The sequence below is a fragment of the Stegostoma tigrinum genome, chromosome 25 (assembly GCF_030684315.1).
Source record: "Stegostoma tigrinum isolate sSteTig4 chromosome 25, sSteTig4.hap1, whole genome shotgun sequence".
Lineage (NCBI taxonomy): Eukaryota > Metazoa > Chordata > Chondrichthyes > Orectolobiformes > Stegostomatidae > Stegostoma > Stegostoma tigrinum.
In genome coordinates, this window is record NC_081378.1 from 27,513,966 (window position 1) to 27,536,345 (window position 22,380).

A 22,380-nucleotide genomic window follows, 5' to 3' on the forward strand; every position below is an offset into this window, starting at 1 on the left:
GGAGCAGGAAAGTTGACCAAAGGGTCCTGACCGAAACATCAGCTTTCCTGTTCCTCTGATGCTGCCAGGCCAGCTGTGTTCATCTAACTCCCCACTATTACCTCTGACTCCAGCATCTGCAGATCTCACTTTCTCTGCAGCCCCCCCCCGTTTCTGGCAATAGCATTTGCAGCTGGCTTGTTATGATCGACTACTTCCATGCGATGGCAGTCTCCAATCCAGCTGCTGGCAATAGACAATGTTTACTCAAAGCGCCCGAAACACCAACCTCACTGCAAATACTGATCAAACACGTGATTTATAAAGTTCAAAGATTTTTCTTTGAAGCTAACGATTGAATATTACAGAAGGGGGGAAAAGAGAGAGGGAGTAAAGACAGAGAGGAAGCTAGTAGTCACACTAATCCGAACAAAGGGGAACTATTCTAAGTTACTCTAGAGTTGTACTCATTGATAGTCAATGAAAGCATCCAGTTCAACACGTTCAGCTCAGTTTTAAGGTGGGTGAAGGAGCTGAGGTCAGCGCTCTGAAACTCGCGGCTTTTGGGACGAAAACAAAAGTAGAAGAAACTAACACTTTTGCTTCTAGCGTCTTGTTCGGATAATTCTGAGCGGGTCCCAAATTGCTACGATGACAACGAGAAAGGGTTTCTCTTACCAGGAGATTAATAAAACAGCCTGGGAAGTACTGGAGAGATACACAGAGCTGGCTGCTGTAGGCTCAGGAGCCTATGGAAGTGTTTGGTAAGTGGGATCTTATCTCCTTACCCAGTTTCGTTTTAAGAGATCGGATAGTTTTTTTAAAATTGCCCTGTGATGGGCAACATGATTTCTTCACCTCATCTGACGCTTAAAAGCACACACATACACATAAACATACACGTTCAACGAACGCTATGTATTTAAATACAATGAGTGAACTGAAAAAGTCGTGAACTGGCCCACAGCTCTTCCGGGTTCTCAAAAAAAAACTTGCCATATGTTATTGTGTACTCGCGATATATTTGCCACTAAATGCATTCTTACCAATCTCTGATTTTTTTTTTGACCCACAGCTCAGCCATCGATAATCGAACTGGCACTAAAGTAGCAATCAAGAAATTATACCGACCTTTTCAATCCGAGTTATTTGCTAAACGAGCTTACCGGGAACTTCGCCTATTGAAACACATGAAACACGAGAATGTGAGTGAATGATCATTTCAAAAGTATAAACATGGTGACACCAGGGTTTTATTGAAGTTGCACTACTGTAATAGATTTCTTATCTTCGATTTTCGATATCACCTTATAAAATGGGAGGGTTGTTAGTTTTATCTCTGGAAAAATAAACGCCTTAAATAATCTTTGTTTGCTTATATAATCCTGTTTTGATTTTGCTGGTCAATTTTTCATTCCATTGTTGACCGTGTGTAAGTGCTAGCTACCCATAACGATTTGAGGAAGGGGAGGAGTAATGTAATGGATGAGAGGAAGGGAAAACGGAACAAAGTCATCAGATTTTTGTTTTCTTCGTGGATAGACTAACATTTATTGCCCATCCCTAATTGCCCAGAGAGCAGTGGAGAGTCATACACGTTGCTGTGGCAAATACAGAGAATATTAGAGAAACTGAACAAGTCTGGTAGCATCAGTGGAAATCAGACTTAATGTTTCTTGTCCAGCAAGATGACTTCAGACTCTTCTGGGGGTAGTTAAGAGTTAACTTGCTTACACATTTAAAACCAGGGCCTCAGGTAGTTGTAGAACAGAGAGACCGAGGGGTTCATAGACATACTTCTTTGAGGTTTGTATCACATGTATGTAAGGCGGTTAAGAAGGCATTGCTCGGACTTTTGAGTATAGATGTTGGGCTATTATGTTGAAGTTTACACAGAATGTTGATGAGGCCTCTTCTGGAGTACTGTGCTCCCTGGCCTCCCTGTTATAGGAAATATATTACTAAGCTGAAGAGGGTTCTGAAGAGATTTGCTAGGATATTACCAGGAATGGAGTATTTGAATTATAAGGTGAAGCTGGATATGCTGGGACTTTTTTCACAGGAGGTTGAGGGGCAACCTTTATAAAGGTTTATAAAATCATAAGGGCTATAGATAAGGAGAATGGGAGGCATCTTTTCCGTAGGGTGGCAGATTTCAAGACAAAGCATTATTTTTAAGGTGAGAGGAGAATGATTTAAACAAAAAAATGAGGGGCTTTTTATTACACAGAGAATGGTTCGTGTGTGGATGAACTTCAAGAGGAAGTGATGGATGCGGCTACAATTACAATATTTAATAGGTATTTAGCTAAGTATATGAATAAGAAATGTTTGGAGGGATATGTGCCAAGCGCAGGCAGGTGGGACTAGTTTAGTTTGCAATTATGGTTGGCATAGACTGGTTGGACTGAAGGTCTGTTTCCATGCTGTATAACTCTCTGACTCTATAACCATATTGCTGTGGATCTGGAGTTACAAGTAAGCCAGGCCCAGTAAGGATGGCAGATTCCTTTCTTCATGGACATTGGCGAACCAGGTGGAGTTATTTTTGAAAATTGACGTAGCTACTTGGCCAGCATTAGGCTATCTTTTTAAATTTCAGTTTGTTTATTGAATCTGAATTTCATCATCTGCAGAGGTTGAATCTGAATGTATGTCCCCAGACCTTCTAGCCTAGTGTTCTAGATTACTAATACAGTAACCTTAGTATTACCTCACCACCTCCCCTTAATCAGTGAGACCAGTAAGGGTGGTACTCCATCTATCCAACTTGAATGAATCCACAGTCAGCATCTCAACCCAAAATATATTGAATCATTCCTGGGTTCTTCCCTCTGCCAATCAACTTATAAGTCTATATTTTCATGTGATTAAATTCCAAATATCATGCCAAAGTGTCTCATGGCTTAGGCGCTCATGTTCCAGGCTTCCTTTTTCTATATTGTTCACTTTTACATGCTGTCATCTTTAGGGGGTGCAAAGTTTGTGCTTCTACAGTATTCCTCATAGGTTGGGGGTCAAAGACCCAACACTTCTTTGCGCCATCTCCTTTGTTCAAGTACTTATTTCTGTTGTATTGTAGTGCTCAAAGTATTGTCTGGCTGCAGTGATAGATAGCACTTCGACGCAAAATTCAACTCTTCAATGAACAGTGTACTGAGTACAAAGCCTAATAATATCCTAGATAATGGTCAACCATGTTATTAACCATCTCATCAATAAGTAATTTATCAGCCGCTTTCTTCCTATGCATAATACTTCAAACATTTCTGGATAATTTCATCGTTTTTAATGTTTACATATTCTGTAGGTGTCATGTGAATTGTTGGATTACATCTGTGGGTTCAGCTGTCTTTTCCAGTTTGACAGAATGACATTGACTAATGTGCAGATCAATGAAAAGCATTTCAGAGATAGTAGAAACTGCAGAAAGCGGAGAATCTGAGATAACAAGGTGTAGAGCTGGATGAACACAGCAGGCCAAGCAGCATCAGAGGAGCAGGAAAGCTGACATTTTGGGCCTAAATCCTCCTTCAGAAACAGCCTAGGCCTGAAACATCAGTTTTCCTGCTCCTATGATGCTGCTTGGCCAGCTGCGTTCATCCAGTTCTACACGTTGTTATCTTATCATGAACGGCATTGCTTGTTAGTCCCGCATGATGGGAAGTCACAATTGCAGTTACTGATTTTTTTTTGATTTATTAATGTCAGCTAAGGGTTTCTTTGAAATGAAAGAGACTTATTATCAAATACAATGGAATATGGATAAGGAAAGCACCCTGTAATTAAAGTTTTTTCTGTTAAGTCTTGACAGATTAGTTTACTCAATGGTCAAATTTGGTCAAATAACTCCTTCGAAACAACATAATTAGTTCACAACTAAAACAGAAATTGCTGGAGAAGCTCAACAGGTCTGGCAGTATCTGTGCAGAAAAAAAGCAGAGTTAATGTTTCGAATTCAGTTACATCAACCTGCTGAGCTTCTCCAGCAATTTGTTTTTATATACTTCAGATCTACAGCAATGACAGTTCTTTATTTTGTACAATTAGTTCCCAACTGGTTATGACCCTGGGATTTACAATTTTAATATACAAATTCAAAAAGTTAGCACAAGAAAGAAAACAATCATAACCAGTTAAAGTATTGAATTTGCCTTCTAACTTAAATTAACATTGTTTTCAACTCTTGTTAATCTTGTCAGTTGTTTATATTATGTGCCAACTCCCACAAAATTAAATAGGACAGCTTTTCTAAAACATTTCCTCAGCTGGAACAGAATGCTGTCCATTGTGACATTGTCATTGTTATGTATGAGGTTTAAAATTGTGTGCCTTTTTAGTTAGGCAGTAAAAATTAAAATTAATTCATTTCAGACAATCTAATGTCTTTTATTACAGAAGTTTCAACTGGATACACAAACAAAATTGTTACACTCAGAATGGTTTGGTTATACACTGAGCTGAAACAGCAGCGTCACCATTGAAATTCAATTAGCAAAACATTTTTGTGCAAGGTCTTCACAGCCTTTAGAAAGACAGTACCAACTTCTTTGTTCTGTCCCGTTAGGTAGCGGTGTTCAGGATCCACACACTGTTGCCATAGTAACATACTTGTTGTTTCAAGCTGTTCCCACACTTGTGCTACCAGTCACACAATGGCGTAGAGCTTTTGAAAAGTAGAGGTGGGGTGGGGGGGACACAAAGCCTCAAAAAAAAATTGCTGCGTGGAAGTGAAATACTTCTTTTTAACAGAAGCTGAAGTGAAGAAGCTGAATATCAAAAGTGCAAAATCAGTCATCATCTTAGAGCAAAATAAATCCATTTAATTGACTCAGTGCTTATTTTTTAGGGTAAAGTTTTGTAATCGCTTATGTGTCGTGTCAATTCAAGCAAATTAATTATACATGTTCGTTCCTTTGATGCTTGTGTATTAATTATTCATCGAAACATCAGATCAACAATTAACAACTATACTACAACTGCTTGAAATTTGTACACTTCGCTGAAAAATAAAGGAAAAAGGGTCAATCCAATACTCAGAGTGTGTTGAGAAAAGTGACTGAAGGTTTGATTAACTAACGAAAACAACTTGTATTTGTACAGTAACAGTAGTTCTGGCAAAGGGTCACTGAACCTGAAATGTTAACTCAGTTTTCTCTCTGCAGACCTGCTGTGTTTCTTCAGCATTCTGTTTTTGTTTCAGATTTGCAGCATCTGTAGTTCTTTGTGCTTATATTAGCATGTTTGAGCAGTGCCTTCAATGTAGAAAAACAGGAGAAACAGCTTCACAGCAATGTTACCAAACAAAGTTTAATCACTGAGCCACACAGGGAGATAAATAGGGCAGATGGCCAAAAGCACAGTCAAAAAGTTAGGTCTTAATGCGCATCTTAAAGAAGGAAAGAGAATCAAAAAGATAGAAGGGTTTAGGGAGGGACTGACTGAAATCAAGGACCTGCAGGAATCAATCATTGAAGGAATAAAATTATTGAAACATATCACCAGAAATAGTCCATTCAGCCCATTGAGCCTGTCCCACCATTTAATGTGGTCGTGGCTGAATTATGCCCAAACTCCGTGTACCTTTGTCTCATGTGCCTTAATACTTTTTTGCTTAAAAAGGATTATCTATCTCAGATTTTAAACTAACATCTGAGTAGCATCTACTGCCATTTGTGGAAGAGAGTTCTAAACATCTACCACTGTGTATATTACAGAAGATAGAGAAAATTATAGGGATAGCAAAATGCAAAGCCACAGGGAAATTTAAAAATGAGGATGAATTTTAAAATTCAATGCATTGTTCATCTGGCTGTCAGTGTAGATCATTGAGCATAAGAGAGATCGAAGAACAGGACTTGGTTTGATTTGAATTTGGGCAGTGAAGTTTTAGATGATCTCAAGTTTGAAAGCTGGGAGTTTGGTCAGGACTGCGCTGGAATCATCACTACTAGAGTTAACAAAGGTACAGACAATGACTTCAGCAGTCGACAAATTGCGGTTCAGTTTTTAGCTGTAAAGTGCTTTGGCACTTGCTGTGGTCATAAAATGTGTTATATAAGTGAATGTGCCTCTTCTTTCACAAAATGTGGAATGGACAGCCTTGGCGATGGTGAGGATATGTGGGCGGAAACTCATTTTGGAAGCTAATGTGACACCAAGATGGTGAACTGTCTGATTCAGCTTCTGACAGTTATTAAGGAGAGGAATGAAGTCAGTGGACAGGAAATAAAGTTTGTGGCAGAGATTGTAGACAGTGGCCTCAATCTTCCTGAAATGTAACTGGAGAAAATTCCTGGTCAACCAGTACTGGATGTTGAACAAATTACTGTCACAAACTATAGACAGTGGAGGTGTCAAGAGAAGGGTGGTGAGGAAGAGCTGGTTCTTGTCGAGTGTTTACATAGAAACTGTGCTTTCGAATGATGTAACCCAGGAGAACCATACAATTGAGAAATCAGGGTGTTTTTGCAAGAATAGATTGCTAAGCTGCAAGAAATAATGCTGTGGAAGCAGGAAGAGAGTAGAGAGCAGGTAGGAGAGGAAGAGGACAATGTTGTGATAGTGGAAGTAAGCAGTATTGATGTCAATATAATGACTGAAACTCAGCTGCAAGTCAAAACAGGATGCGGAAGTTGTGCACTTTCTAGTTCAACCTAAGCAAACAAGAAGGCGTAAGGATGAGTCAGTGAAAGCAAACAAAATATTTGGCTTGAGTCAGAAAAGATAGCTTCAGCCTTCGCAAAGCTCAGTTGAATGAATTGGGAGGGAATTAATAAGTTACTCTCAGGTGGTTTCGCTGATTTAAGGAGTGAAGGAACATGATTGAATGTGAAATCTAGATATTATTAGAATATTTGCAGAAGCTGACCTAATGCCATCAGGTGATAGCACTGAGTTGCACAAAGATTAGAAAGAGAAGTGGAGTAAGCTTGGTTCCTTGAGGAAGCCCTGATATGACCCTTTGAGGGGGTAGGAGGAGAATCACAGAATTACATTCAGTGAGTTCACCCTGCTAGTCTCGCTGAACTACAATAAGGTGAAAATTTTGGTGAGCTGACTGGGAATACCTCCAGGATATGTAAGTAGCTCAGTACAAGAAGCCCAGATGCCCTCTGTCCAGAACCAGGTTGACAGGGGTTTGAATCTGCATTCATTAACCAATGGGATTCAATGACGTTATTGAGAGAAGTTAATTTGATATTGTTACTGAACCCAGCATTGTGACAGAGCTAAAGTAAAGTTGTACGGTTATAACCAGATCATTTAGCAACATCCTGAGGGTTACCATTGACCAAAAATTCAAGTAGACTCACCACATAAACACAGTAGCTGCAAGGACAGGTCAGAAACTAGGAAAACTGGCGCCAATAACTCTCACTTCCTGACTCACCACAGCCTGTCCACCATCTGTCAGGCACATGTCAGGAGTGTGATGGAATACTCCCCACTTGCTTGGATGGGTGAAGCTACAACAGCACTCAAGAAACTTGACACCATCCAGGACAAAGCAGCCTGCTTGATTGGCACCACATCCATAAACATCCACTCCTTCTACTACCAATGCTCACTAGCAGCAGCGTGTACTATCTACAAGATGCACTGCAGAAACTCACCAAATACCCTCAGACAGCACCTCCCAAATCCACGATCACTTCCAACTAGAACATCAAGGGCAGCAAATATGTGGGAACACCACCACTTGCAAGATCCCCTCCCAAGCCACTTACAATGTTGACCTGGAACTATATTGCCATTTCTTCACTGTCACTGGGTTAAAATCCTGAAATTCCTTCCTACCAGCAATGTGGATTGTCTTCCAGCACATGGACTACAGCAGTTCAAGAAGGCAGCTCACCTCTACCTTCCCAAGGGCAACCAGAGGCACGCAATAAACGCTGGCCAGCCAGTGATGTCCACACCCCATGAGTGATTTTTTTTTTAGAAAAGCAAAATATTTACAGATCTGAAATAAGAACAGAAAGTAATGGATAAACTCAGTGCGGGATGTGGGGGACAGGAGCAGACACATCTATGGAGACAAAAACATACAATAATTCAAGGCCAATATATTCCTCTTCAGCAGAAGAATCTTACAGGACTGGATATGTTAACTCAGTTTCTCTTTTCATAGATGCTGCCAGACATACTGAGTTTCTTCAGCATTTTGTATAATTTTACTCAACAGCCTGACTAGATTCATTAACACATCTAAGCCAGCCACCTCATGGTATTGTTGGTACAATAAGAAATGTGTGCATATCTATCTATATGAACAATAATTTTAGTGTTGATCTTCTTTAAATCTTTGAATCTTTAATATTTGTGTAAAAAATAACTCTTGAAAAGCTATTGTGTGAATAAAATTAGCTTGTGCAACAGTGCAGATGGACGATAGTGAATTGGCAGCCCAACTTATTTCTGATAAAATAGAAAACGTCTGAAAATTCAGTTTTGCTGGTTTTGTCGACTGAGGAAGGCAAATGTATAACTCTTTGTCGAGAAAGCATGCAGCCTGTTATTTTGCAAAGGATGAGAAGAGCCCCGTAAGGGTCCTGTATCATTTTCAACAAGATTCTTCAACAAGAGAGTAATATATTTCGAGCACAGATTAAACTTCTGATTTCACTCTGGTGTGTGCTACTATTGTACATTTGACAAACATTTTTTGTTTAGTTTACACGCACTTTTTCATAAAGGCAGAACCCTTTGAAGTGCAGTAAAAATAAGTGTTTCAGGAATAAATACATTTTTTTGATAACTGAAGAAACATTTCCTATGATTTGTCTTTTGTTTACCATTCTTTTCAGATGTAACGGATGATGATCTGAATAAATCATAAATTGACTATAAACATATTCTGTTTTCTCTCTAGGTAATTGGTCTGTTGGATGTTTTCACGCCAGATCTGTCTCTGGAGAAACTAAACGATTTGTAAGTCCTTATCGAGAATTTGTTCTGAACAAAAATATTAACATTCGCGTCCCAAAGTAACCTGAGTTGAGTTTCCACATTTTATATTTGTAAGAAAGTTACAAGGACAAAACACAACTTTCTAGCCCTGGTCAAAATGAACAAGGGAGTGTATACTGCCACAGAAAGCTATTCTCCTGTCAACTAAATTGGAGCAATTTATAGACAAAAAAGGCAAAGAAAGTTTTGAATTGTTCTGATGGCGTAATGTCTAATTGCATCATGCAACTTTACAGAACAGGAAGGTTCCTTTTTTGTGATCAGGTGTTTAACCTTGATATGAATAACAGTTAGATCATTACAAATGACCATCTTTTGTGAAGCTGAGAAAAGGAAAGTTGACCAGGGTTCCAGCTTTTGATTTCTACACAGGTATTCCAGGTGAAAGAAAAACATGCAATGAGTAGCAGCCTTTCGCCTAACTGGAGCTGAAATTATTCAGGTCCAGCCTTTGAAGGCTTCCTAGCCTGTTATTTTCATTGATTCATTTCTTGCTGTATTTGCTCCAGGTTGATACTGATGGGCTCCACACAGCTCAAGAAATTCATGTTAGCTGTTAAAGCCAGAAACCTGTGTTTAGTTTGATATTAAATTTGGGATTTAGTATGTTACTTAATTAGTCTCCCCACAAGGGTTTCTCTCTCATCTGCAAGCCTGCCTGTTTTAAATTTGTAAGTGGCTGGAATCGTGTTGTGTTCCTGACCTGACATTCTTCTGGGTTTTTCAGCCGTGTTAAATTGTAACTATTTTCCATTGTTTTGACTGCTTATTTGCAATTGTATTTGGCCTTGTAACTCTTTCTGTTTCATATTTATCAATAATACTAATTCCCCTTGAGCCTTGGGTTTGTTAAATTTATCAAGAAATGGATAATGTAATATAATGTGCGTTCTTCACCATATGTACAGGAATGACTGTGTACTGTATCAAATGCTCTCTTCTCAAAGTTTGCATTCCAGTTAAATTTTGCATATACCCTGATCACATTTACTTAAATTGCCTGGTTACCAACTACAATCCTTTCTCCGTCCTATAATACCAATTTAATAAAATTAAGTAAAAGACACATTCTGAAAATAATTCGCAATTCAGAGTTGCAAGAACACAAAAATAAAATATTTGAGGTTTAAAAAGTTAAAAATCTTTGAGCTTGTAAAATCCAATCATATTTTAAATTTTTAAGAGGTCTGGGAGCAAGTCAAATGTCACCTGAGCTGCTTGTAGTGTCTGTGTTGGAAGAGCAGGTTATTCTTTAATTGCAAATGGCTAATGATGTAATTGTAAAAACATTGGAAATTTGTTTATAATAAATTATTTTTAGTCTCTGTGAAAGCTCCATTGTAATCTACAATAAATTTCTTTGTGGTAAGTCGCTCATCATTTTAGCAATATTGTTTGAAGATCTTAAAATTATATCAGGAATGTTATATTAATTGTAACAGTCAATGACATTTTTGAATTATTTTCCACACAAACAAATGCATGAGGCAGTAGTGTACTATTAAAAGGAAATTTGCTGATGGTCAGATTGGATTTGAGAACCAGTGAAAAGAATTGGATAACTTAAGGGAGGTGGGCAAAAAAATGGCAAATATAGTTTGAAAGAGGTGAAGTGAAATATTAGATATGGTGCAATAAAGAACATGGGATGGAGTTGCATGCAAGCTTTTTAACGAAATGGAGGAGAAAGACAGTTACAGATAGAAAGACATGTTTCTTTAAAAGGTGGGAAAAAGACATAAGTAGCATTAAACAGTACTGTTGGTTTCATACATGGGGCACTGCATCTGGGAGCAAGGAATGGTGACAGACTAGTGTAATGCTACAGTTGGAATTAAGGGCAGGAAATTGGGGTTTGGGATCTGACTACTTGCCACCCAAAGGAAAGTCAGTCTGTCAGACCAGAAAGTAGCAGTGGACTGAAGTGCAGGGAGTTGGACTTCTGCCCCTCACTAGGAAGGGAATGCTAAGCCACTATAGTTGACTGACAGTTCAAATAGTCCTGGCAGCACCAGAGGTCAGTAGATGGCACCACCAGCACCGCACTTAGTCCCGTTATGGATGGTATGATGGATTGGGGAGTGAAGTAATTCAGGGATATTGGGTGGAGATTGCTTACCCCTGTGAGGGAAGGGTTGGATGGGTATGGCGGTTTTCAAGAATAGACAGAAAGGAAGGCAGGGAGGGGTTGCAGATACTACCTTCTAAGATAATGCCCCCATTGGACAAAGAACATGCTACAAAGATAGAACTCCCACTCCTTTCCTACCACTTTAAAACCTTTAAGATAAGCAGGCAGCCCACTCCTGTCCACCAGTCCATGCAATCATTTGACAGTGAGAGAAAATAAATATTGGACTCAGTTAAGCATTTAAAAAGCTTTAAGAATGCCCCTTAATTATTTAATTATATATTTTGGCCAAGCATGTGATTCCGTATTGCCCACCCTTCATGTTATGGGGTGAGCTCAAAGTCAGACCCAGAGAAGCATCAAGGATCAGAGAGACTTTGGTGCACATGCCCCTAAAAGTAATGAGACAGGTGGACAACGTGGTTAAGAAGGCATAGGAAATGCTTGCCTTTATTAGCCTGGAACTTTCAAATGTTGGTTAGGCCACAACTTAAGAGTTGTTTTCAATTCTGGAATCCACATTATCAGAAGGATGTGATAATTCTGGAAAGGGTGCAGAGGCGATTTACCAGAATGTTGCATGGCCTGGAGAGCTTCAGTTTTGAAGAAAGTTTGGACAGACTGGGAGTTTTTAACCTTTGAGCAGAGGAGACTGAGGAAGGACAAGATTAAGGTGTATAAAGTAATGAGGACACCGATAAGGTAGACAGCAAGGAACTTTTAATTTTGGTGTAGGAATCACTGATCTTAGTTAATAAGATGGCTTATTACATGGTAACAATAAGTGCAATGGCACCCTAGCCAGGCATAATTATTAGAACTTATGGGAGCTGTAATAATACGACTGTTCCCTAGGAAGCCTACCATACATTTCACTGTCTCCAGCTACAGATGTATGTAACATATTCAGCTTGAATGGAGCTACTGCAACTTTAATATTACCTCTTTTGGAATCATTACATACGACAACAAATATGTCTCCAGTTGTATATTTTGTCTGCATCAATAGTAGAGTTCTCACTAAGTTCATCAGCCTAGTCCTTAAAGGGTAGTCCTTGTCTCTTAATGCCATATCTACTGACTCTGCCTGGAGGTGTGTGGAGGTGTGAGGATCTGTGGAAGGTGTGACTGGCACAGAATAAAAGCATCATGACAGCTGATTGGATACCTTCCTCCAACAGGCAGAGGAATCCTCCTGTGGTCACATGGCAGCTGAATATTGATAGAGTAGTATCCCTTCTGATTGACCAGTTCTGCTGATTGATGTCAGGGTAACTTGACTGCCATGTGTGTGTGTACTCAATAACTCCTTTGACCCAGCAGTCCAGCCAGTGCTGCAATTATGAGAGCTGTCTGGTTCTGACTAGCCCCATCATTAGTACAGTGGATGCAAGTGATAGTTCTGGCAAATTGGAGTTGGAAAATGTACTGTGAGCAGCAGATTGTGAAATCATACAGATGCAAATCCCATGGAGAAGCTTCAAGTAAAGATTTTTGGGGCTGTGCCTTTATGGCCCTTGGCACTGTGTACCCATTTGGTCCATTGAGAGCGAGATCCTGTTCCAGGAGACTGAAGATGTCAGCAATAATCTTGCCATGTAAGTCTGATAGTCCTGATATCCTGTTGCTCAGTCAAGGCAACGGAGCTGATCGTCTGTTGTAGATCCTGTGCTGGCAGGATTGACTCCTTCAGTTTGGTACTCTGTTCAGCGGAGAGGCATTTGGCTCAGAAGAAGGCAAGTGCGGTTATCGGTGTTGCTTCTACTATTGTTGTCCACAACCAGATCTCAAAGGTAGTTGCATCGTTTGCTGCCGTGTTGCTGTGAAGGCTGACAGCAGGGAAACATAGGGCAAGGTGAGTAAAGCCAAAGGTGGCAGAAACAAATTCCAAAATTTTGAAAGCCATCTGTGATGAAGGAACACTCTTAGAACAGGTTCTTGTGAGCACAAACTTTCACATAGGTAGGAATACAGCTGTACAGTTTTAGGCTTCAAAGGCTTTTCAGCATGTCCATTTCATTCAACAATGCTGTTTGCATCCTGTTTATACTGGTTTTGATACAGGTTTGGATATAGTTTAAATATTGGAACTGATAGTTCCACAAGTTTTCCAAAGTGCCAACTAATGCTCCCAAAAGTTATTTTGGTTTTCTAACACAGTGACCTTTTTAGTGGATTTAAGTTGCACCCCTGTATCATGCAGACAGCGCTACTCACCCCAGGTTGCCTGTTAAAATTCTGGTATCAGTGACCAGGCTAATATAGAAAGAAGGTTCACTCTATCAATATTCCAACGGACAGTTTTGTTACCCTTAAACCCATGCCGAACATAGCTTCAGGAGAGAAAAAGAGAAAGTAAAGAAGTTTAAATGTTTATTACCAACACTGACATCTTCTCGAAGTAACTCATTTGTGAGAAAATATGTTTTGTATTTGCGAATAAGATCAGATTCCCTTTTCTAGCAAAAAAGGGAACTGCACAGACTGATTAAATTTCTAATGCTGATATCTTCTTCTTGTAGCATTATTAGAATCCAGAGATAATGGGAACTGCAGATGCAGGAGAATCCACGATAACAGAGTGTGAAGCTGGATGAACACAGCAGGCCAAGCAACATCACAGGAGCACAAAAGCTGACGTTTTGGGCCTAGACCCTTCATCAGAGCTGATTCTGTGTTCATCTAGCTTCACACTTTGTTATTAGAATCCAGTCTGGTTTAATACATTATCAGCACTGAGGGTTGTGTTGTTATGTTAACTGACATTGTTGTTTTTGTTCAAGACCAATTACATTACCCGGAACGATAAAATTCCTCACTTTTGCTACTTACAGGAATTCCACTCCACATTGCATAAAACACTTGTAACGAAACAGATAGTTGGAATATCAAGTCTACCTTCAATGAAAAACAAACACTGGTGTGGGCTAGCCGTAGTCATTAGTTCCACCTCATTAAAAAAGTTTACAAAATAGGCGGTGAAAATTAGTCCCTGATTCAGCCAGCGATTCCCTTCAGTCATTCTAGTATGATCCAGTGCTGCTTTCACTATACATCCCTTTGTGTAGACTAACATTACAGAAGGCTACCAAAGTAAAAAATAGAAAATACTGTTTATATAATCTGCTATAGAAAACAATTGCTTTTTACATGAATATCTCATTGTGTCTTAATTGAGTTACAAAAATTATATTCCCGAAAATGTTTCAATTTCCCACAGCCAAGTGTACAGTTATCCCCAGTCTTTATATACAATGTCACATGTCCTAACATGTTACATCTAACACAACCCAGCAATAAAGTTAAATGACAACAGAGAGTGCATATCAGATTTTTAAATCAATAATCACACATTCAGATATATTAAGCCAAAGATGTACGTCACGTCTTGCATGACCCAATTAAAAAAATTTTGTTCTTGTCAATAAAGGCTTTAAAGTGTTCTTGTAAAATATAAACTAGACTGCTTCCACCATAAACTCCAAGCCTAAATATAACATGGTTTCTCTGTGACACAGGTTTTCTTCCTGATTTTGCTTCATATCTTCTCTGGGGTTTCTATTTTTGAAGTTCCTTCTTTGCTATGATTCTGCAAGGGATGCCCAGGACCAATTCCACTCCGACACTATCTCCCTTTGGTTTGAGATCCTGATTCCTTGCTCTGAGAGCAGAGAAATGACTATCAAAATAATCTAAGAAACAGGAGTGGGAGAAAGGGAAAGAAAACAGTTTCTAAAACAAAAGGGGAAACAGAAGCGAGTTAAAGCTTTGCAAAAAGCAGATGTACACCTAGAAGAGTAAAACTGAAAGAAATTCACAAATGTTCATGATCTGTCGCAGCATATGCAGAAAGCAGTTACATATTGATTTTTCATCCTAATTCTTTACACAGAGCATGTCGTTTTTAAAGTTACTTGAATCATTAATTGGAACAGCCGCTTAACAGGTGTTCAAGCCCACAGTCAAAATTACTTCTATAGGGAAAGCTAGCAAGTGCTATTTAAACGAAATAATAACAAAATAACAAGATAGATTGCAAAGATGAGGAGAAATGTCTTCACCCAAAGATTTAAGTTGATTTGTTATTGTCATATGTACCGAGATATAGTGAAATTTATTGTTTTGCCTGCTATTCAGGCAAATCATACTTTACATAAACACATCAGGGTAATAAGACAGAATGCAGAATATAGTGTTACAGCTATAGAGATGGTGCAGAGAAAGATCAACTCTAATACATGAGAAGTCCATTCAAAAGTGTGATAATAGCAAGGGAGAAGCTGTTTTTGAATTTGTTGGTACGTGTTTTCAAACTTTTGTATCTTCTGCCTGATGGAAGAGGGTGAAAGAGAGTATAACTGGGGTGGGAGGGGTCTTTGATTATGGTGGCCACTTTTCTGAAGCAGTGGGAAGCATAGACAAAGCCAGTGGATGGAAGGCTGGTTTGCATGATAGAGTGAGCTGCATTCACAACTGTCTGTAAATTTTCGTGGTATTGAGCAGAACAGTTGCTGCACTAAACATCCGAATACGATGCTTTCAGTGGTGCATCTATAAAAATTAGTAAGATTCATTGTGGACATGTCCTTAGCCTTCTGAGGAATTAGAGGCATTAGTGTACTTTCTTGATCATGGCATTGACATGGATGAACTAGGACAGATTTTTGCTGATATTTGTTTCTAGGAAAATGAAACCCTCAACCATCTCGACCTCAGCACCACTGATACTGACAGAGGCATGTCCTCCTCTCTGCTTCCTGAAGTCAATGACCAACTGGTTTGTATCACTGACATTGGGGGAGAGATTGCTCTCTTTACACCATGCCACTAAACTATCTCTTTCTGTACTCTGTCTTTTCATTGTTTAAGATCCGACCCACCACGGTGGTGTCATTGGCAAGTTTGTAAATGGAGCCAGAGCAGAATTTGGCCACACAGCCATAAATGTATAAGGAGTATAGTAAGGGGCTGAGTAAGCAGCCTTGCAGAGCACTGGTGTTGAGCATTATCATGGACAAGGTGTTGTTGCCTGTCCTTACTGACTGCGGTCTGCAGGTGACGCGTGGTAAGCCTATGTAATCTTCTGCCACAGAAAGCTGTTGAGGCCAAAACATTAAACGTTTTTCAAAGTAGAGGTAGTTCACAGGCCTAAAGGGTATGGGTCATAAGCAGGAACAGGATACTGAGTTGGTAGTTTCATGGGTAAATTACCACAAGCTACCTTTAATTTGGTGTTACTGAGAAATCTTACAGATAATCAAGTAATGAATTAATTACGCAAAACTTTATTGTATGTAACAACCAAAGTAAGACCCCTCAAGCAAGTTGTCTCACAATTCATCTTAACTATTGCCCATTAAAGGTGAAATTTAGCTATGATTCCAACCAAACATGTCTGCCTCTGTTGTCTAGGTTTAATCCTTGTACAGTGTGGTTCCTCTAAGTTGTGCTGCTGAAGAGTTCTAGTGTTGGACTCTCATACAATTTTTTCAACCTTCAGATCTAAGAAATGACATTGTTGATTTTTTAGACTCCTTCATCCACAATATTGCAAAGCTGCAGCTTACCTTTTTATCAGAAGTAGCTTCCTTGTTCCTTGTTACATTTGGCAGGGACTGTCTGTTTGAAGACACCCCTTAACTGTGACTAAGTACTTAAGTTCTTTTGCAGAGCAATCAGTTGTTCTTGTGCCTTAAAGCAGCCAATTGTCAAGCAGATGTTAAAACAGTGTTTGTTTTTGTTTATGTAGTCTTTATTCCTTCTTTTCTCAAACATGGCTAATTGCTTTCAATTCCTGCATACGTTTTTAGTAGTTTATTTCAGATGGAGTTTTGATTGAAAGAAGCAACAAATGAAAAGTTGTTTACGTTCTGAAGTATACAGTATCACAGTTGATCAGCCAGGATGATATGAATGGCAGAGCAAGTTTAGAGAGCCAAATGCCCTACTCCTGTTACAATTTTCGATGCTACATTCAAATTCCCATGTGAGCAAATGTTTGAATAGAATGTTCTCTATAGATGCAACCCTCAGACAATATTCCTCACTTTTCTCCTTAAAGACAGTTTTTAAAGCCTAATTCTTTGGGCCCTGCTTTTGGTCATCTGACCTAACATCTCTTTATGTTGCTTGGTGTCATACTTTGTTTTATAATGATTCTGTGAAGAGCCCTAAGGATTTTCATGATGTGAATGGCTCTATATAAATATAAGTTGTTGTTGAACTGGATTGGGCATATTCTGCTTCTGTAATTTAGCAAGTTGTCAACCCATGCAATAAATTATTGATTATAAAAAAAGTATTCATGCTAATTTAAGTTCAGTTTTATCCTGATATACTGATCCTTTTCCAGAATATTTTGATTTTTTTTTAGGTTAGTTCCTCAGATATGGCAATAAACTACACTAGCAATCAATCTTTTTGTCTGTCTGGCCTAAAATAAATTTGGCTTAATTTTTTAGCAGCTTCCTAAATAATTCTATTCTGTGGCACCGGTATACAAATGTGAGCATCTGGGGAATGACCTGAATATTGGCAAGAGGTTCACATGAAAGTATTATAAAACTGTCCTCAATACAGGGCCCTAACAAGGTGGAAAAATAGCAGGGAAAGCAAAGAAACTCGGAAAGTACCAAGGATTGGCATGTAGCTTGATCTTCTTAAGGAAAAAACTGAAGATAAGAGCAGAAGTAAATGAATTCCACAGATCCTGACGTAGAATTAGTTGAATTAAGAGTCAATGCAGTGAGTCCTGACTGTTACACAATGGTAGTAACATGTTGGGAAGGAAGAATCTGATGCCCAGAAATAACAATCGATGAGTGTGCACCAAAGAGCAATTAAGAATACCAACTGATATTAACAGCGCTTTAAATTTTGATTACAAGACAATAGTATGGACATTAAGCCTGATTATAATGTTCAAGGTTCAACTCAGCCAAACATTAATTTTTGCTTGGTTAAGGAACGTTGCAAGTTGACATGCACATGACAATTTCAGCCCACAGCTTACAAAGACTATGCAATACAATTATTTTGTAGCTGTATCGAAGTGGCAGCTAGGCTTTCTGGATCTTCCTGTTTTAACATGCAAATAGATGACTCTGGACAGCATTGACCTATGTGTTACTAAAATTTCCATCTCAGCTACTTGAGCGGTTGATTGTAAAACATTTTATACGTTCAATACATTTCAAGCTCGTTGGGTTCATATTACTGTGCCACAAAACATATTGCCAAGGCCTTGGTGTTCAATAAAGCCTTTATGAATCTGAATTAGTTTTTCCCTTCAAAGTAGAATGTCTTCTCCTGATCAATCAGTGCGCACTCTGTACTGTAACAGCTGAAATGCCATCACCAGTCAAAATAGTTCAGAAACCATGGAAACTAGACTAACTCAATTCGAAATTTGTCAAACGGTTAAATACTTCCATGACAACCAAGCTATTTTTCACTTAACTGTCAACAGAGAGCAGTTCTTAAAGTTCATTCAGTTTGCTCGGCAGTGAAATCTCCATTGTGTTCTATTTAGGGTGCAATTGTAAATGAACATATTAAGAACATGTTTACAACTTTACTATAATAGTGAGCAGCTGATGTCTTCCTATTTTATTTCCCTTACCTAGAATGTAGTTCTCAGCATTTTACAGCATGTTTTTTTATGTTACACAACTATAAAATTGCAAATGTTTTCATTCTGGTGTGACTGAAGAAGAATGATATGAGATTCGGAAAATTGATTCTGTTCCTTCATCCACAGACCTGCTGAATTTCTCCAGCATTTTCTACGTTTGTTTCAGCTTTCCAGCGTCTACAGTATTTTGGTTTTTATAAGCTTGCATTTGCTTCAGAAATAACATAAAAAATACAAAACAAAATGACTCCAAAACTTTGGACATCATTTCCAGGAAAACACTTGACAAGAGTTCGCTGCTAAAATGTGACTCCTGAAGTGGCTCAGGGAGTAAAGATACCAACTGGAACTGGCCCATACAATCAGGAAGACCACAGTTTGATCCCTAGCTTATGCCAAGTTAGCTCCTGTTTGGGTTGCTGTGGAAAAATTACAGTTGACCACAATGACTCTAAGGCAGAGGAAATAACTGATTTCAGATCTAACTATTTTCAAGTGAACTTTGCTGGAAAGTGATTATATTTGAACAGCGTTAACATACAAACCCATGGGTGAGATTTTCCAAAGCTGCCTACTGTGTCCAATTGTTCATGTGTGGAAAGAATTTCCAGAGAAAGTGGTGAATGTGAGTATGGTTACAACATTTAAAAGACATTTGAATAAGCACACAATTGGGAAACATTTGGAGAGATATGGGCCAAGTGCAAGCAGGTGTAGAGTCATAGGGTTTGTTTCCATGCTGTATGGCTCTTTGGTCCAGCCAGTCCATGCCGAGCACGGTGTCACACTAGACTGGTCCTATTTTCCCGCATTTGGCCAAGTGCGGGCAGGTGGGATTGGTTTGGTTTGGGATTGTGGTCAGTGTAGACTGGTTGTATGAAGGGGTCTGCTTCCATGCTGTATGATTTAAAATATCACACATGCCTTAAATTTTTTACTTTTTCATATGAATTCCACACTTTGGAAGACTTTTTTTTAAATGCAGGGTTCAGGAATATAATTTTTTTTTAATGGACGAACTTGCCGCATCAGCTGTCAAAGTTTTTAGAACAGTTGGGGAGAAAGGAACTTTATCGCAGTGAGTCATCCCTGAAAGTGACAGGCAGAACAGGTTTGCTGGACTCTTTTGAAGTTTCAAAGAATGGGAGGTAATGTCATTGAATTATATTAGAGCCTTAGGAAAGAGAGTTTAACAAAGAGGATAATAAAATGTGAGGCTGGATGAACACAGCAGGCCCAGCAGCATCTCAGGAGCACAAAAGCTGACGTTTCGGGCCTAGACCCTTCATCAGAGAGGAGGATGGGGTGAGGGTTCTGGAATAAATAGGGAGAGAGGGGGAGGTGAACCGAAGATGGAGAGAAAAGAAGATAAGGTGGAGAGGAGAGTATAGGTGGGGAGGTAGGGAGGGGATAGGTCAGTCCAGGGAAGACGGACAGCTCAAGGAGGTGGGATGAGGTTAGTAGGTAGGAAATGAAGGTGCGGCTTGGGGTGGGAGGAAGGGATGGGTGAGAGGAAGAACAGGTTAGGGAGGCAGAGACAGGTTGGACTGGTTTTGGGATGCAGTGGGTGGAGGGGAAGAGCTGGGCTGGTTGTGTGGTGCAGTGGGGGCAGGGGACGAGCTGGGCTGGTTTTGGGATGCGGTGGGGGAAGGGGAGATTTTGAAGCTGGTGAAGTCCACATTGATACCATTGGGCTGCAGGGTTCCCAAGCAATATATGAGTTGCTGTTCCTGCAACCTTCGGGTGGCCTCATTGTGGCACTGCAGGAGGCACATGATGGACATGTCATCTAAAGAATGGGAGGGGGAGTGGAAATGGTTTGCGACTGGGAGGTGCAGTTGTTTATTGCGAACCGAGTGGAGGTGTTCTGCAAAGCGGTTCCCGCCTCCCCCTCTCTCCCTATTTATTCCAGAACCCTCACCCCATCCCCCTCTCTGATGAAGGGTCTAGGCCCGAAACGTCAGCTTTTGTGCTCCTGAGATGCTGCTGGGCCTGCTGTGTTTATCCAGCCTCACATTTTATTATCTTGGATTCTCCAGCATCTGCAGTTCCCATTATCACTTTAACAAAGAGGTTGTTGGATGGAATGAGAAAGGTGGGGGGAAGAGGGGGCACTGTTTTGGAAGAAGAAATTTCCCATTGAAGAAGTTTCTTCTCCTGGAGGGTGAGGGAGTCTGTGAAATTCTCCCACAGTAAAAAAACAGTGGTGGGTGGGGCGGTTCGTGCAAGTCAGTGGATATATTTAATTGAGAGAATTTTTTTGATTGAGGAGTGGAGGGTTGGGGGTGAGGAATGGGGGAGGTTGGATGGAGAGACAGGAAAGTGGGTTTGAGGCCACAATTTGTCTTGTATGGGTTAATGGACCAAATGGCCTCGATCTTTCCTTCTTAAACGGATTTGTCTCCACTTTCTGATGCATTGGTAAGGTAGATCGCCAATGGCTTTTTCCAAGGTTAGGGGAGTCTAAAACTAAAGGGCATGGGTTTAAGCTGATAAGAAAGAGATACAAAAGAGTCTGGGGGTAACTGTTTCACACAGGATGGTAAATGTCTAGAATATCATCATGTCTGTAGCCCATACCCTATTGCATATCACTCTAGCCAATCAGATACAAATTAGCTTGACAGCAGGAGACAGAGGGTGGTGGTGGAGAAGTGTTTTTTGGACTGTCGCCTGTGACCAAGTGGTGTTCCACAGGGATCGGTGCAGTGTCCACTTCTGTTTATCATTTGTATAAACGATTTGGATGAGAATAGAGAAGGCATGGTTAGTAATTTTGCAGATGACAGCAAGATTGATGGTATAGTGGACAGCGAGGAGGGTTGTCTAGGATTGTGGGGCGGTTTTGATCTGTTGGATCAGTGGGCTGAGGAGTGACAGATGGTGTACGGTTTGGATGAATGTGTTTTGTTGGGGCAAACAGGGACAGGACTTGTACGATTGGCAGGGGCGCCCTGGCTAGTGTTGTGAAGTGGGGAAAATGCGGGGTTCAGGAATATAATTCTTTGAAATTTGTGGTGCAGGTGGACAGGGTGTTTGAGGGGGCATTTGGCGCACAGGTCTTCGTTGCTCAGGCCTTTGGAGTGGGAGTTGGTTGTGTCATGCCAAGCTTGTGCAGGGTGTTGGTGAGGCCTCTTCCATAGTGCTGTGTGCATTTCTGGTCATTGTGCTGTGGGAGGGATATTGTTGGATTGGGGAAGGTTTAGGGGAGATTTGCTGGGAGTGAAGAGTTTTAGTAATAGGGATGGACTGGGACTTTTTTTAATTGGAGCGAGAGAGGGTGAGGTGTGACCTTGTGAAGATTTGTGGAATCATAGGGGGGACATGGATGGGGTGAGTGGTGGGCGTATTTTCCCTGGAGTGGGGGAGTTCAAAAATTGGGTGCATATTTTTAAGCTGAGAAGAGAAAGATTTTAAAGAGGTGATGAGGGGCAACTTTTTTTACACAGTCATCCTTGTGTAGAATGAACTTCCGATGCAGGTACAAAACCTTCCCACTTAGCTGCAGTACATCTCAACTATACTCTTGAGATTATTTCATTTATTTAGCTCTTAATGAAGCAATTAATGCATCTCTTTGCTTCTACCCTAAAGGTAATGACTAATGGAACCATATGGTGCTGTTTTCTTCCAAAGTTATTAATACTGCAATATGGTACTGCAG

The 22,380-nt window shown here is 39.9% G+C and overlaps 1 protein-coding gene across 3 annotated transcripts in view; it reads left to right on the plus strand.

Moving 5' to 3' along the window:
• The first annotated feature begins 253 nt into the window (after positions 1–253).
• LOC125463418 (mitogen-activated protein kinase 12-like) overlaps positions 254–22,380 on the plus strand; it is a 79,864-nt gene continuing 57,737 nt past the window's right edge. For 2 of the 3 annotated variants that reach the window (XM_059654608.1, XM_059654610.1), the window contains exons 1-3: positions 254–743; positions 1,055–1,184; positions 8,855–8,913. In XM_059654608.1, the coding sequence (XP_059510591.1) occupies positions 631–743; positions 1,055–1,184; positions 8,855–8,913 (302 nt within the window). In that variant the 5' untranslated portion in view covers positions 254–630. The remainder of the gene's footprint in view (positions 744–1,054; positions 1,185–8,854; positions 8,914–22,380) is intronic. The other variant, XM_059654609.1, reaches the window with a different exon arrangement.